We start from the raw sequence: 17,015 nt of genomic DNA, 5'->3' as shown, positions 1-17,015 counted from the left end.
AATCCGACGAGGGAGAAGCTGAGCCGACCTACCACGACACCACTGGTGGAGCCCTGCGGAACAGACTCACCACTTCCCGACTACAGAGAAGATCTCCCGGCTGGAGTGGCTTCTTACCCTGACAAACAGTTTACCTTCTTCTCTTCGCACCCCAGACCGGCTTGTGGTCGAATTGCCCGTGCCAAGCACCCCAGAAACCGGATAGCCACTTACCACTGAACCGCGAATCAAAGGACTGCTCCTTTTACCTGAGAAACTCCGCGGCTGGTTTATTCCCTGGCAGTGCAACGGACTCCTGTCTTCCTCCCCGACGAGATCCTCTCTTCCGCCGGACGAAGCACCGACTTGCATCCGCTGCCAGGAACAACTGCCCCTGCTGGAGTATTCTCACCACTTTAAGGTACCGTGTCCGCCAGGTCTCCCTTTCTAAAGATTACAAGGTAATAATAATCCCTTAACCTTCTGGACTGGGCTGGCCGCCTTGACCTCCTAACTGGTCCCTTTCTTTGGTCCAACTCCTTTTTGAACCGTTTCAAGACTTTTGTGCACTGCAACCGTGTGACCTTGGACACATTTCGTTTGATCCGCTTAAAGTGGATCCAGCCTATTGAACTCTAACTTCACGGTTTTACTTTGCCTCCCTCTCTTGTTGTGTTCTTGTAAAAGTGTTGGGACCTGTTTCAATTTATTCTCTGCTTTTCTCTCCCTTTTAAAAACGTATTATTAGAGTGCCATCTGCGTTAAGCGCTCACCGCTGTGTGAAAATAAGTGGGGCTTTACCGAAGACTTGTCTAATATTCTTCTAAGGGAGTGTATATCTTTTAGTGACCGTGTTTTTGAATTGCTTACTATTAGTGCCTGTGTGTTTTTCTAGATGTGGTTTTAAATAAATAATTATATCTCTTTTACACCAAGCTCTGGTCAGTGTTTACTTGTACTATGTTCTTTTGACCTATTGTGAATACTCTGTATTCTGCCTAACTCTTCTTGAGGAAAGTCTGACTGCTCAGCCACAGCTACCAAGTGAATCTGTGTGGTACATATTTCTACCAAGTGGGTTTACTGCCAAACACCTCTAGTCTTAAATCTTTTGCAGTGGTCCCAGAGGGAACTGCACAGGTTTCTGCCCAACATGTACTGCAGCAATGAAACCATCCATCCATATACTGATCCCAGGACAATTTGTCCTAAAGTACCAGCAACATATGTAGACACAGCAAACAGTAATTTCCAGACTAACAGTTAAGACACTTAAGGAACTGCCAAGGCCTCTTTCTAAAGTGCCATTGTCATTTTCTAGTCCACTGTTACAGTGCCCCAGATAAGATTTTGAGGTGGGAGCAGTTTACTCCCCATCTTTTAGAGTAAATATGATTTTAAGAGTAAAAATGACACTTCTCCTTGGCAAGCGAGCAAAATGTATGACATCCAGCTGACGTGTGCAAAAACTGTATGGAAATCATTACTATGCGGCAGCTTTCTGCATTTTGACAGAATATAACCATTATTTCACTACGGTCTGGCCATTTGATCTCTCCTGTATATATTTAAATATTGAAATCACAAAATCCTAGCCAATTATATAGTAAAGCAAACAATTTTTTTGTGTGTTTTGAGGTTCAATAGAGTGGTATTTTGATGTTTAAAGTCCTCATTTCCTGGAACTATTAATACCTAATGGTACGCCAATGATAAGATACAACAGTGCATAATGGGAGGGACTCCATGCTAAATTCTATACCTAATCTCATGGTCAAATGTTTACTTATATTGCGCTGTACATAAAACATATTTATCACAATCACCAAACAAAAGTCGGTACTCCTTTATCGACCTCGAAAGGATGAAATGCTGAGTTGGCCTTGCAGGGATTCAAACCTGCAACCTACAGATCACGCACAGATTGCAGCAACGAGTGCTCAACCGGGTGAGCTATCTTATTGGCCAACATCCTTCAGAGGTCGATTAACTAGGTATCGACTGAGGTATAATAATCAGAGTACCTAGATGCTGGACAAACCATTTATGAAGCGCTACATAAAGTTAAATACCTATCTAGATGATCACAGTGACAGGGTTCGCTGAGTTTCTATTTCAATTACCAATGTAACTTTCATTTGTTTGTTTTTGAATAGTGCTTGCACTTCCTGGAGAGTCAGGTTTTGGAAGTTTTATGTCTTGAAGATTTCAGAGGCTAGTACATCTCCGATTGTCATTACACCAATTCCTGACCCTTGAGCAAAGACTCTGCTGCCACTGGCCATTTATAGTAATGTAACCCATTGACTGCAAGGTTGAATGGACTGTGCATAGTCATTTTCAAGTGTAAATTAAATTATAAGTGTAAACATGATGCGCCTCTGCATGCTTATGCACACAGCACCAGAACTCTGAAAAATACAATTGTGCAATACTGGTTTACTTTCACTATAAAAAAAAATACATAATTTGTTACAAAATTTTAATTCTCAATTGTAACTTCGTTTTCCATCTTATTAATTATACAATCCTAAAATTCTAGGAATATGCAAAGTGCTTCTGATTGCTCCATGAGCATCAACCCAGCAGAAGCTGAATATAAGGAAACCATTCCTTTTGTCATTTTTTGAAAGGCTTCAGAGAAATACATTCCGTTTCAGAGGTGGGCTTGCAATTACATCCATGTAGATAAAAATCTTAAGAACCCTTCTGGTTTCTGTCAAGTAACCTGACCTTTGCACTGCCCTCTGCTCTAAACCAGTGTGTAAATGTACACAGGAAAATAAAGCTGTCGTATTTACAAAATTTTCATGCGTAAAATGGCCTAGTACGCACCTTATCTGGAGGCCTGAGTCCACACAAGAATTTCCATTTGGAAACATCCTGTGATCCACTCAGTCCACCATAGAGACTACCTCCTCTAGGGGTTGAAATTGAGTGGATGTCAGAGTTATGCCTAACTTCTTGATGTCAGGGGAGTTTTCCGAATGTCCTACTGGTAGTAAGACTTTAGTAAGCTATCCCAGTGGTTTGTAGATTCCCCCCCACAACTCTTAGTATCAAGTCTGTACTAGCCCAGGACCATGGTAGAGTGGCAGAACATTCAGAATGGTCTGAAGAAGATTTGAGCTGTAAGTGAGTGCACTGAATCTTCTTAGCTAGACAGGCACAACAAAGAAGCACTTGCACATAATTATATAAAAAGTATATTATATGTACACCAGAATCACTTTAAATACTTCAGACGTTTACGTTAGAACACTTAGGAATACTGATTAATACACTTCAAAAAGGGAACTTTCACTTTTGTGTTTGTTCGCCGTTACATTTGTTGCAGCGTAAGGAATGGAAAAGAGAATAGGTTATTGCGCACTCATCCGGTTTTTAACGGTTTATATGGTAATCCATTTACTCTGCAAACACAGATAGTAAAGTCACTTAAAAGGCAGGAAAATGGTTGGTTAGTGTAGCATGAGCTTAGATCAAGGTTCTAGAGATGGTTTCTTCTCCAAGTAAGTATTTTAAGTCCCAAAACGCAACCATAGCTAAAGGAAGTTCGAAGAGGGCTTGAAGTTTGGACAATCCGCGAATAATGAAGAGTCCAGTCCCTGTGCATTTCTTCCAGTGTCCAGAATTATTTAAGCAGAAAGTTGACTAACAAAAGGAGACCTTAATACAGACTCGAGAAGGTGACAGAAGCAGCGGCTTGTGTCAGAGGTAAGAAGAGGTTGCCCTGGACACCTCTACGTGCACAACAACGCTCTAACGACTTCTTGGAATAAGGTAAGCAATACCTTTATCCCTACAGAACCTTAGGTTTGAAGAAAATGTTTGTGCTGGCTGTTCTGCGATGTTGCAGCTCTGGAACAGACCTCTGGATTCCTTGGTCTGGTGACGGAAGGCAGGACAATGAACAGAATCTCTCAGCAGCAGCCTCGAAGGAGGACCTGTGGAATGACTTTCAGCAACTTCTTGATTTACTCTGCGGTTTTGCCGCTTTTTCTGCAGCACAAAGGACACGGATCACCCAGTCAATCTTCTTCGCTCCCTACAGTCCCACACTCTGGTTGGGGGTGGTCGGGGTGAGTTGGATCTGGAGTGTCCTTACGGGTCCAGCAATGATTTGGACGGATTCGGCCTTTCCACAATGTTGTACTCGAAATGGGCAGCAAGTCTCGTGGTATTGGGGTATCGCAGCTCTGGAAACTCCTAGGACCTTGGGAGATGGCTTGTTTCAAAGTTCATCTTGGGACTGATTGTTCCCACAAGCCAAAGGGAAGGAGGAGGCCTCTCCGGAGCTCCTGTGTCACATAGTAAATGGGAAGAAAAAAAGAAAAAGAACCACAAGCTACCTCCTTACTCCTGTTAAGCTACCGACTCAGTCAACAAACCCCACAGATCAACCCAAGGGCGTTAGTCACAGACTAAACTCCTGTAGACCAAAAAAGTTTTACACAATTTATTCAGAAAAAACATCCTATCGGTATCTAAACCATGACATAGTTATTCATACATCAATAAAAGAAATCAATATACACAAATCAATAATAACAACTCATACTGGGTTAGTTCATTATCATACTAGGCATATAATGCTAGTGTTCAATTCAAAAAGACGTTCTATTGGATCTAACGAGCTTCAGGGATCAGATCGGTGCGTTACATAGACAGTTACAAGGGTAAAGCCTAATATTCAGATCCCCCTATTGCTGTTCAATGTGGGAAGAACACTCCCTAAACGTGTTCTATAGAGCTCGTAGTCGCTCTTTTCCTTAAAAAAAGTCTCAGCACCGTATCTGGAAAGCGCTTGTTGACTCACTTTCCTTCAGTTTTTAAATGAAGATCATGGATATGCAAAAGTGTTGTCGACGCACTGCGTTTCGGCCTCTTATTTTGAGATCGTACCCATCCATGCGGCGGTCTTCTCAAATGATGTAGCAGGGCCTTCGTCAGGACAAAAATAAAAAGAACAATTTTGAGTAGAACATAAGTCTTTTAACCTCCAGATTCGCCTTCTGGTTGGGTGGTCCAGTCAGAGACAGATAATTGAAAAAGAAAAGCACCCAAAGGATGCGCTTGGTTAGTTTTGACCCACAACTCCGGGTCGTTAAATGGGAGAAGAGACTGCAAATGTACCTTCAAAACAGAACACTGCAGCATGGATCTTGCGTAGTGGAAATCACTGAATGTGCCATGTCTGGGCAGCCCCCCATGTTTCAATCACGGGCCGACTCAGGTTTGAAAATAAAGGCCTTGTAGTAGACCTATTTGCTGCACTGGAATCCAGTCGAGGAAATCATGTCCATCTCGCAGTGGGAACCCCCAAAATTCTTCTGTCGTTCAAGCATGGGGCAAGTGCCTACGTCGTTAACCCATTCTCGCGCGATCAATGTCAGTCTTCAACCCTTCCGTGCACTAAGGAACCGCTCCGCTATCTGCACCATGACATGGTGGAGATAGCGGAGCGGATCCTTAGAATGACAGGAATTTGGGGGGCTCCCACTGCAAGACAGACATGATTGGAGGACAGATGGACATGACCAGAAGGTCCGGGTACCACGTCCTCCTGGCGCAATCCGGGGCTATAAGGATCATGCGTTTCGCAAACTTTCTCAACCTCGTGATCAGGTGAGGAATGACTGGGACTAGAGGAAATGCATACAGGAGTGGAAAATCCCAGTCCACCATAAACGCGTCTCCTAGAGTTCCTCTTGGGGGGAAATTCCCTAGAGCAGTACAGTTTGCACTTCCGATTGACACCAGTCGCAAACATATCCACTTGAGGGGTTCCCCAAAGGGTGAAGATCTCTTTAAGGACTTCCTGAACTAGCTCCCACCTCATGGGAGACTGCCCTGCCTGCTCAAAGCGCCCGCCACCGTTTCTCCTCTCCGGCTAGGTGAACTGCCGAAAGGGAGATTCCTTCTAGAATGGCCCAGTACCAGAGCTGCATTGCCTCTCTGCATAGTGGTGGTAGTGACCCTACACCACCTCATTTCTTTGAGGTATTACATGGCCACTGTTGTCCTTCATTATCAGGGCATCCTTTCCCCATGCAGAGGGCAGAAAAGCCTTCAGCGCTAGTCTGATTGTACTCCGCTCCAAAATATTGATATGTAGTTTGGACTCCGATGGACACCAACAACTGCTGACTGTCAAATCATTTGTATGGGTCCCCACCCCGTGATGCGTCCGTCACTACTGTAATCTCCGTCCATGGATGCCAAAAAGGTTCTCCCTTCAGAATGTTGTCCTTGCAGGCCCACCACAAAAGATGCTGTGCGACCCTGCTTGTAACCTGGAGTAGGTCCGACATCTTTCCTGAGAAATGGGACCAGTGAGTTCTGAGAGCCAATTGAAGGGACCTCATTCTCAGGCGTGCTAATGGCACCAGAAAAATGCAGGATGCCAGGACGACGAGCAACATAACGAAAAAAATAATAATCGAAGGCCAGAAACACTTGGTAAAAATGCTGTGACCATCTGTAGAATGTCTTGAGCCACCTCGGGTGGCAAGCTCTTGCCCAAGGATCTTTCCAGAACAGCTCTCGAACTGGAGTTTCTGAGAAGAAGTCATATGGGACTTCTTGTAATTGAGGGAGAAGCCCAATCTGTGAAGGGAGTGGCAAGGGACGTTGTGATGATCCAGGCTTGTTCGGGAAAACGTGCTCTCATGAGCAAATCGTCCAGGTGAGGGTAGGAGTGAATCCCCCCCCCCCCTCTCCTGAGATTCTCTGCCACTACCGCCATCAGTTTGGGAGAAAACCCTCGAGTGGAGGTCAGCCCGAATGGCAGAACTCTAAATTGATAGATAACCACCAACTGCGAATCTCAGGTATTTTCTGTGCTTGAGATAGATTGTCACATGAAAATAAGCATCCTGAAGGTCCAATGACCCCATCCAATCCTGGAGTTATAGGGCCTACAGGATCTGAAAAAGTGTGACCATCTTGAACTTGTCCTTCCTGAGGAACTTGGTTCAAGTATCCCAAGTCCAAGATGGGTCTCAGTCCTTCTTGGGGATTAGGAAATAGGGAGAATACCATCCTTTATTCCTCTCCTCCACAGGCACTGGTTCTATAGAGCCTTTCTCTAGCACAGTTAAACTTTCCTGCACAAGGAGCGGATCTGGAATCCTCGATGAGTGGTTCCCCGGTGGACTGTACTAAGGTCTCTGTATAAAAGTAAGGCAGTAACCGTGGGCTATGGTTTCCAAGGCCCAAAGCATCCAAAATAATGTCTCGCCATTCTTCTAGATGCTGAGACAGTCTGCCCCGTATCAGTGAACTGTGACTCAAGACCTCAGAGAGGGTTTGGAGGTAGCTGATGCAGTGGCAGATGGTAAAGATGCCCCTGCTTGAGCTGGCTTCGCATCTGCCCTCGTCCACTACGAGGGAATCTACTTTGGCCCCTTTGACCAGCCATTCCTCTCGCCCTTACAACTGAGTAGTAGCGAAAAAAAATCTACCCCTCCAATGTTGTCCACTACATCGAAAAGGCTGAGCTTGCCCAATAGCAACACCTAAAGATTTGGCTGCCATCTTCGAGGTCTGCAACTTCTCAAGACTCTCTACATCCTTGCTGACAAAAAGTTGAGACCCATCAAATGGCATGTTGAGAAGTCTGGATTGCACATATGGTGCAAAACCCGACTTCCTCAACCACACAAATATGTGCATAACGGTGCTACTAGCCATGGCTCTGCTGATGTTGTCCGCAGAATCCAGACCTAATTGAAGAGACTCACACGGCTTTGCCGTCTCCAACTATGGCTAAGAACCAGTCTCTTTCATCCCCTTCGGGAATGTGCTGTGCCACCATGGAAATGCAATCCCATAAAGTGAACGTAAATTTAGCAAGGGCACATGTATAGTTGGCCAATTTGAGTGCCATATTCCCAGCAGAAAATACATTCCTTGCCCATCCATCTACTCTTTTGTCGTCCCTATCTGGAGGGATGATAGGGTAAGCTGCTTGCTTAGAAGTTGCAGTAGCTGCCTGTACCACCAGACTCTCAGGAGTTGGGTCACTACTGGAAAAGCGGTACTTCTTGGTCAAGTTTATTTACAGCCGTATTGGTTTCTGGTGTTTCCCAATTAGTCGCCACCCTTTTATGCAGAGCAATGTGAAAAAGTAATATAGGATCTGACTGAGGACCCTTATCCAGGCTGTTGGATCATCGTTTTCAAATGGCAATGGAGGACTACTCCACCCCATGCAGTCCACTACCTTAGACATGAGATGTCTGTAAAATGCATCAGTATTTTCCACATGCCTCCCAAACTCCATTGATGCGTCTACCCTACTGGCTGTCTGTAGATTGTCAAAGATCTCCCAACCTGGACTCCTCCGAGAAAAAACTTTCTGGTATATTTGCCGAACCAAATTGGAGGTGAAAGGGAGCCTCATTATCTGAGGGCTCATTCTCCTCAAGTATATAAGAAAGGGACTTAAAATAGTCTTTTATTGGTAGAGGCACATAGGTCTTCTCAGGTATGAGGGGTTTTATGAACAGTGGATAAGACACTGGAGGAGCCATCTAAACTTTTTGTATTGGTGCGATAGACTTTGGTGAGGCACTCAGTGGTGATGGTGCAGCTGGCAATGACAGCGGAGCTGGCTTCGATGCCTTCGCAGTCGGTGTTGAGGGTTTAGCTGACGAAGGAGCTGTGGGCATCAAAGGTGTCTACTACCTCGGCTTATGCTTTCGACTCGACGGATCCTTCGATGTTACGTCATCAGATCGAGGAGTCAACAGCTACCGCTGTGGATCAGGCCTTGGCCTTCATCCTTGGCTCGAAGGCACGCAGGATTTAGGTTGAGCCCTTTCCTGCCCAGCTACTTTCCAAGGCGAGGTAGAAGCATGGCTTGGAGGCTTTTGATTTTCAAATATCTTGAGCATCTCTGCTCTGAAGGCCTCCCACTCAGCCGGAGTGGATTGTTTTAGTTGGGCAAGATAGCCTCTCAGGGGAAGCATCCTACAAAGTCAAAAGAATGCAACCTATGGTGCCTCTTAGATGAGGAGGATTTATGGGTGCTACTCCTCGATCTCTACCGCTTAACCTTCCTCCAAAGAGAGTCGCCTCTCTACTTGTCTGTCAAAGTTATTTTGGGTCAGGGTATGAAATTTGGGGGTTCAACCTACCGTCAATTTCATCTGTCGTTCCTTCAAGGCCTTTCCTGTCATCGACTGGCACTTGGAGCAGTCCGAGGTGTTATGGTTTACCCCTGAGGCACCACAAACATAGGATGAGGATCGGTCAATGACATTTTCGACCCACAACCAGGACACCTTTTGAACCCAGTCTTCGGGGTTGTCTGTGTCGAAGAAGACATTCTCGATTTCTCGAAGTTATGAAGTTGTCACAAAGTGAAGAAGCGACATGTTTCTCGAGCGACAACATTCGCGGATAGCGCTTTGGTATAAAGCGCTATATAAGACTAATAAATACAAAAAACAACTGAAGCCAACGGGCGCTCCACGGGCTGCATATACCTTCGATGACATCCTCGAGATGGAGGCTCTCGAGGGACATCAAGTTGACACAATCGACGCACAGCACCTTCTGCCGAAAATAACATTAAGAAGTAGCTGATGCTGGATATGGAATATCAAAGATGAGCAATACGAGGGAGGACACAATCCATTCAAAATATTTTGTGGTATAAAGAAAAAAGATCTGTATGCAAAAATAATCGAACTTTTTAAAAGCAAATGTATTAATACTGAAGGAGGCCTTGAATGTGCCACTGGAGGCTGTGTAGCCTAGGTTTACACCATGCCTTCATTACCTGTACAAGGTCAACAAAATAACAAAATCCTACCTTTTTCCCGGTTTGCTTCTCCACCATGTCGTTACTTAGAGAGAAATCTTCTGACTGTGGTGTTTTAGAACACCCACCCTTGGGCATCGTCGTGCCTTCCTTACTTGCTCTTCATTTATGCTGCTATCACTTCGTCATCAGTCTGCTACAAAGAAAAAAGGTTTAAAAAGCATTCAGAAGATTCTGAAGCATATATGGAGTAGCTTTCAGTATGCATCTGCGACTTATTCGAGGAAGCTCTTCAAACATTGAGGGGGGGGGGGGGGAGAGTACACGCTTTTTTGCAGCCTGCTTCCACCATAACATGCATTTTTATAAACATTTTAAATAAGGTAAACAGTACAAACGTAGGGTGGCAAGCTGCTAAATTAAACATGAAAATATGTTATCTATAATTTGAGCGAGAAGTTAATGTTCCACTGTCAACATTTTTAAAATAATTGTATCCCTCTGTCAACTCAGTCTATTGGAATAGGTTTTGAGCAATGTGATGGCATACAGCAGTTACCATTCAACTTCACTCGAGTATAGTATGTACGCAACTAAGTAAGTCAAGCAAGTATAAATGCAGATATGCGAGTTGGAAAAGTCTACACGGATCCTTGGTCAAGTGAGTGTTTGCTAGGATCTATGTCTGAAAAAGGGTTAGGAGGACACAAGGTCTCCTTGAATCAACAACATGCCTACTCGACACATGTGAGTAAGATAACAAATTGTAAATACCCACGTGAAACAGATCAACTAATAAACCTCGACTTAACTACCTTAACTGATTTAAGGAGGGGTCCCAAATCAAAGATCTACCACAATTGCAATGGGCACATTTCAAACATGCTTGAATAGATGCCAAAATGGAATAATGCAATTTAGTAATGAAAAATGAGTTACTCACTGTAGTGACTAACATACCCCTAGTCCATAGTCCATAGTCCATACCTCCATACTGCATGGGCGTCCCTTGCTAGGAACGGAAACCAACATTTTCACCAGAAAATGTATAAACCCCTTTGAATGTTCGCAAGCGGGTGGTGCGGGCCCGGGAGCATGTGCTCCCTTTACTCCACCCTCCAGCACCACACCTCAGTCCCCTTTGATGCATCAGCCAGATTAGCCTGCTAAATTGTGTATCTTATTAATGGGGGAAGATGGAGGGAAGGGGATTAAGGATTGGGAGTACTTTAGTCACTACTGTGATTAACTCCCAATTAATCCTACGTCCCGCCCACTTTCCTTTATAGTGCATGGGCGATTACCAAAGAATGATGCCAAGGGAGGTGTAATACTTTGGATCCTAAGAAAACAGTTTCCCCAAGACTGCTTGCCAGAATGCTGCGTCAGATCTTGCAAGGTCATCAAGACAAAGATGCTTGCAGAAGGCCGATGGAGTGGCTGCTGTGCTAATGATTTGCCACAACGCGTGCCTCTGGAAGGCGGCCGCTGTTGCTTTGGCCCATACTGCAGGAGCATGCAGGTTTTTAGGAACTGCCTTCTTCTGAGACTTATGGGCCTCCTGAATGGCTGCGACCATCCACTGGGCTATGGAGGCCTTAAGAGGCCTGGTTTAGAGCTGCCAAAAGGTGACTAACAAGGCCTTTGACTTGCAAACCCGTTTGGTCCTGTCTAGATAGAATTTCAGGGCTCTTCTAATGTCCAAACAGTGCAACATACTCTCCGCTTCATCCCTTGGGTTAGGAAAAAGGTTGGCAACACGACTTCTTCATTCAAGTGGAATGAGGAAACCACCTTTAGAAGAAATGTAGGATGGGTGCGAAGTACTACCTTGTCTCAATGGAACATGGGATATGGTTCTGTGGCCATCGGGGCCTGAGGATTTAGTTCACTCTCCTCACTGATTTGAGGCCAACCATTAGCGCTGTTTTGAGCGTGACCAGCTTTATGTCTACTGATGGCATGGGCAAAAAGGGCCAGTGCGTCAGTGCAGCGAGCACCACATTGAGGTCCCAAACCGGATGAGGTATTTTGGTGGAAGGATATAGCCTCGTCAGATGTCTTGACTACCGGTTTGGAGGAAGAGACTTGTGATCCTAATTTCTGTAAGCACCAATGGCGGCCAGGTAGGTGCAGCATGTCTCGACCTGCAACACTGAACATGCCAGGTAAACTGAGAACGATAGCACCTGATCTAGCGTGCATGCCAGAGGGTCTACACCTTTGACCTCCGCCCAGAGGTAAAACCTGGTCCATTTGCTCTTGTATTGGACTTGCTTTCTGAATTATTTCCAGGTTGTCTTCTGACAGACAGATGCTGCATTGTTACTTGCTCAGGAACCAGGCCACCAAGGAAACAGGCCACTAGGGCTAACTTTTCTGGAGCAGGGTGAACTACCGTCCGCCCTACTGTGAGATAAGCCTTCGATTGTGAATCGGTAGGTTCACTGGACCCTGCACCGCTAGCCGTATGAGGTTGAAGAACCAGGACCCCGCTTGTTGATGTAGAACAAGGACGTGGAGCTGCAGGTTTATTGATAAACCGCCTGTCCGCTTATTAAAGGCAGGAAGGCCTGGCGGGCCAGTTGGATGGTCTCCAAATCAAGGAAGATGATGTGATTCTTCCATTCCTTCTTAGTGCATGTGCCATGCACGCTGTGCTCATGCATGTGACCGCCATCCATCCGAATGAGGAATCCGTAGTGATAGACTCCAGAGATGGTTGCCTGAAAGGTCTGCACCCCCCGAGGTTGGTAGCCTGTCCCCACCACAAAAGGTCTGGATTGAGGTCTGCCCGGATGGAAACTGCTGCATCCGGGAAGCCAGTCATTTGGTTCCCATGAGGCCCATATGTGTCCACCTCATCCTGAGGCTGGTGTAGGGAATTGCCAGGCTACAGGCTGCCATAACACCCAGCAGTAGTTGGTACCACCAGGCAGACAGTCGATCTGCTGAGGAAATGGCCCATTAGCTGCTTTGATGACTGGCACCTCGTCTGTGGGAAAAGTCATGTTCTTTGTCCCACATTACCCAGAGGAAGACCAAGGTTTGCATGGGCTCCAGTTGAGATTTCTTGTGGTTGATAGAAAGCCCCAGATTGTGTAGTGTCTCCATAGCCTGGAGGCCGATTGCTGAATTCCCTCGGGCGACTCCGCCCTGACCAACCAGTCGCCAGGATATATGGGAAACATTCACCGTAATCGTATTTCTAATGCTTGCATCTGCTTAGATTCACATACTGTGCATAGGCCGACACCTAGTGGAAGCTGCAGAGTATTACAGTTGTTTTCGAAACTCAAAAAAGGGACATTGACAGGGCGTGCCAGTAATACTATCCCTAGTATGACGTCCACTGTAGCCATGATCCCTCACGCGTCGAGGTCCCTCAGATTGTTTTTCTGACATGCGGTAGCATGGAGGTGTAGCGTGGGTACAGTAGTATCCAATTAAATACGTATCAGACAAGCTCATAATCATCCATGAGCCTTCTCTCGAAGGGGAGGAAGGGCATGTTAATCTAAGCAGATACTAGCATCAGAAATATGATTACGGTGAGAAATGTATCCCTTCTGAGGCTTGTGGAATCTGCTTAAATCACATGCTGTGCATAGATTAGCAAGCAGTGTTAGGAGGAGGGATGTGAGAAGGTTCATGAGCGAACAGATGTATTGGAACGGCTTGTCCCACCTGTGTGTCTTGGAATGAGTGTCAATGCAGTAGTGCTGAGTTAAAGTAAGTATTGAGCTCCATGCAGGAGCTTTGCAAATTATGTCCAGAGGGACATTTACGATGAAAGCCAGGGTGGCTCCTGTAATTCTTGTGGCATGAGCCCTGGCAATAAAAAGGCAGTGTTTTATTTGATAGGGAATGGCAAAGTTGTATACATCTGACTATCCCCCTAGAGATGGTATTTTTAGAAATGTGGTCAACTTCTCTGCCTGGTTCTACGGAGACAAACAGTTGCTGTCTTTCTAAGCGGTCTGGTCTTGTCTACATAGTAGAGGAACGCTCTTCTCACATCTAGTGTGTGGAGTTTTAGCTCTGCTGAGCTGGTGGGTTCCTGGAAGAAAGCCAGTAGCTCAATAGACTGGTTTACATGAAATTTGGAGATGAATTTAGGGGAGAACCTAGAGAGTATGTAAAACCAGCTTGCCCTTGTGTACAACAAACAACGGGTCCTGCACCGACAAGGCTTGTATTTCACCAACTCTTCTTATGGAAGTGATAGCCACTAAGAAGGCAATTTGTGAAGTCAGGTGTTTGAGACTAGACTTGTGCATAGGCTCGAAAGGGGGTCCCATGAGCATAGCAAGGGCAACATTGAGATCCCATCCTAGCGGCGGGTTTGAAATTGGAGGGTGGAGTCTCTTTACTCCCTCCATGAATGCCTTGACAGGTACCTGCTACCATGAGACCTTATTGTGGGAAGTGGTACATGTTGACAAAGCCACCAGGTGGACCTTTAAGGAGTTAAATAATAACCCTATGTCTAACAAGTGGGAGCATATCATTAGGAAGGAGTACATTCTATGGGGTTAATCGGTTTTGTCTGGCACCAAACTACAAATCTCCTCCACTTGTCAAAATAACAGTGCCTGGTGTTAGGCTTTCTTGATTCTTTCAAGATCTCCATACATCTCTGTGGCAGATTAAGATGCCCAAACTCTGACTTCAGGATCCATGCTGCCAATTTCATCGATTGAGGATGAGGGTGCACTGTTAGTCCCACCCCCTGCCGTGCTGGGTGAGCAGATTGTACGGGCACGGGAGTTTGATGGGATCGCACAATGTCAGTTTGCGCAGATGTGGATACCAGGGTTGTCTTGCCCACATAGGAGCACCTAGGATGAGCGTCATCTGTTCCTTGTGGATCTTGTTCACCACTTTCCTCATGAGAGGTGTTTGGGGGGGGCTGCAGGGGGTGCGTAAGCAAATTCATCCATAGGGTGTTCCCCTTGGAGCATGGCTGAGGGAGTCTGGACGTGAAGTCTGAGCATTGCTTGTTTTCGCTTGTAGCAAACAAATCTATTGTGGGGAAACCCCATAGAGAGAAGAGGTGTTCTACGACCTCTGCATGAAGTTGTCACTCGTGTTCTTCTGGTAGGGGATCTCTGAACAATGAGTCTGCAAGAGAGTTGAGTTCCTATGGAAAGTGCTGTGACGATTGGAATATCTTCCGGCTGAGTGCCCATTTCCAAATTTGCTATGCAAGTCTGGACAGATTTGGAGAATGTGTGCCCCCCTGTTTATATAAAACTCTGCTGTAGTACTGTGTCAGGACCTGCACAGATTGGTTCATTAAGTGGGGTTCGAACGACTGAAGGGCCTTGAATACTGCCAGAAGTTCTAGCACATTAATGTGGTTCTGAACTGCTGCGCGAGACCACAGACCCTGAGCTGTGTGGTGAAGGTAGTGTGCCCCCCTCCCCAACCCAACACGAGAGGCACCCATTGTGATAACTGCCTGTATCTCTGGATCGAAGGATTTCCCCTTCAATAGATTTTCTCTCGTTCACCAGCGAAGATTTTGTACTAGTGTTGGTGAAACGACCACTAGATCGTCCCACTGACAGCTTGCCTAAAACCATTGTTTAGTCAACCATTCCTGCATGGGTCGCATGCGCCTGTGGAACAAGGTAAATGCAAGATGCCATCATGCCTAGCAAGCGCATCGCTTTGCGCACCCTTATCTGGCAGCCGGCTCGATGATGTGGTATTTGGGACAACATGTTTTGGATTCTTTCCTCTGACAGAAAGACCAACCCCTCGTGTGTTTAAGGTAGCTCATAGGAACTGTTTGGTTGTGCTTGGCACTAGGCTTGACTTTCTCGATGATTGAGAAGCCCAATTGAAAGAGAAGGTTGATAGTCTGTTGAATGTTTTGTGTGCAAATTAGGGGGACTCCCTTGTAATGAGCCAGTAGTCCAGGTAAAGGTACACTGGGATTGCCTCTGTGCACAGGTGTGCTTCCACCACAACCAGTACCTTTGTGAATACCCTTGGAGCAGATGCCATTCTGAAGGGTAGCACTTTGAATTGAAAGTGCTGGTTTGCTATCTTTAAACCCAAGAATCTTCTGTGCGCTGGGAACATTGAAATAGGTAAACAGGCATCTTTCACATCCAGGGTTGCCATGTAATCCCCCTTTCTTAGTAGAGGGATTACCTCTTGTAGCGTAGTCAAGCACAACTTTTGTGGCTTTACATATTTGTTTGCAAAGCGCAAATTTAATACTGGGCGCATGGTTAGATCTTTCTTTGGCACAAGGAAGTAGGTTTAATAAATACCCTTGTTTACCTGGTTGGCCGATATGATTTCGATAGCGTCCTTTAGTAGAAGTGCAGCGAATTCCTCGAGGAAGATACGCTGGTGTTCCTTTGAATTGATCATCTGCTGTGGGGGGTGGTTCTGGGGTAGTTGGAGGAGTTTTATACAGTATCCTCCTGTTACTGTGGACAGCACCCATCTGTCTGAGGTGATCCTCTCCCATATGTGGGTGAAGCTGGAAATGCACCCTCCACTGGAGATTCACGGGAGGGGACCTGAACAGGATAGTCACTGCTTTTGTGGAGGGGTACCCCCTCGAGAGGAGTTGCCCCTGCCACGAGCTTGGGATCTACATAGTCCTCTAGGATAGTTTTGGGAGGACTGACTGTTTATTTCCCCAGGACGCCCCTTGGCTTTCATTGTAATTGGACCCCCGTTGTGAACTTTGGCTGCGAAAAAGCCTAAAATTGCCATTACCCATCTGGCCAGGTGGCTAGTTGGTGAGTTGCCCAAAAGATTGACATACGTCATACTCTTCTTTGGATGTCTTAAGGGCGACCTTGACAGCCTTGCTGAAGAGCTCATTGGGTTCGATAGGCATGTAAATCAGGGTGGCCTGCGTCTCCGGTTTAAAACCCGATTGTCTCAGCCACACGTGACGTTTAATAACGGTACCCTGAGCAATAAGCCTTCCGCCGTTGTCCGCAGAGTCAAGGTTGGTATTAAGTAAGCAGCTTGACATTGCTCTGCCGTCTGCTGTCACCTGAGCTAGCTGGGACTTTTATGGTTCTTTCCTCCCATTTGTGGCAGTTGTAACTGGCCAAGAGGGTTGCGTTGTTTGCAATTCTGGTTTGGTAAGCCACGGAGGAGGCAACCTTTCTGCCCATAGTATGAAGCTTGTTGCTTTCCTTGTCGGGCAGAGCCTAAGAGGAAGAAAAGAGGGGTGCCCGCTCTTTTCCTAGTTGTAGTTACGACTAACGAGTCAGGCTTTAGTTGA

General features: G+C 45.9%; 1 protein-coding gene across 7 annotated transcripts in view; it reads right to left on the bottom strand.

The window, feature by feature from the left end:
• ANKRD11 (ankyrin repeat domain containing 11) overlaps positions 1 to 17,015 on the bottom strand; it is a 1,995,649-nt gene that overhangs the window by 1,112,688 nt on the left and 865,946 nt on the right. For 5 of the 7 annotated variants that reach the window (XM_069635589.1, XM_069635590.1, XM_069635591.1 and 2 more), the window contains one exon: positions 9,803 to 9,947. In XM_069635589.1, coding sequence (XP_069491690.1) covers positions 9,803 to 9,889 — 87 coding nt within the window. In that variant the 5' untranslated portion in view covers positions 9,890 to 9,947. The remainder of the gene's footprint in view (positions 1 to 9,802; positions 9,948 to 17,015) is intronic. The other 2 variants (XM_069635598.1, XM_069635600.1) reach the window with 1 other exon arrangement.

The sequence above is a fragment of the Ambystoma mexicanum genome, chromosome 1q (assembly GCF_040938575.1).
Source record: "Ambystoma mexicanum isolate Mex_15411 chromosome 1q, UKY_AmexF1_1, whole genome shotgun sequence".
NCBI classification, from domain to species: domain Eukaryota; kingdom Metazoa; phylum Chordata; class Amphibia; order Caudata; family Ambystomatidae; genus Ambystoma; species Ambystoma mexicanum.
This window is presented reverse-complemented; position numbering and strand designations above follow the sequence as displayed.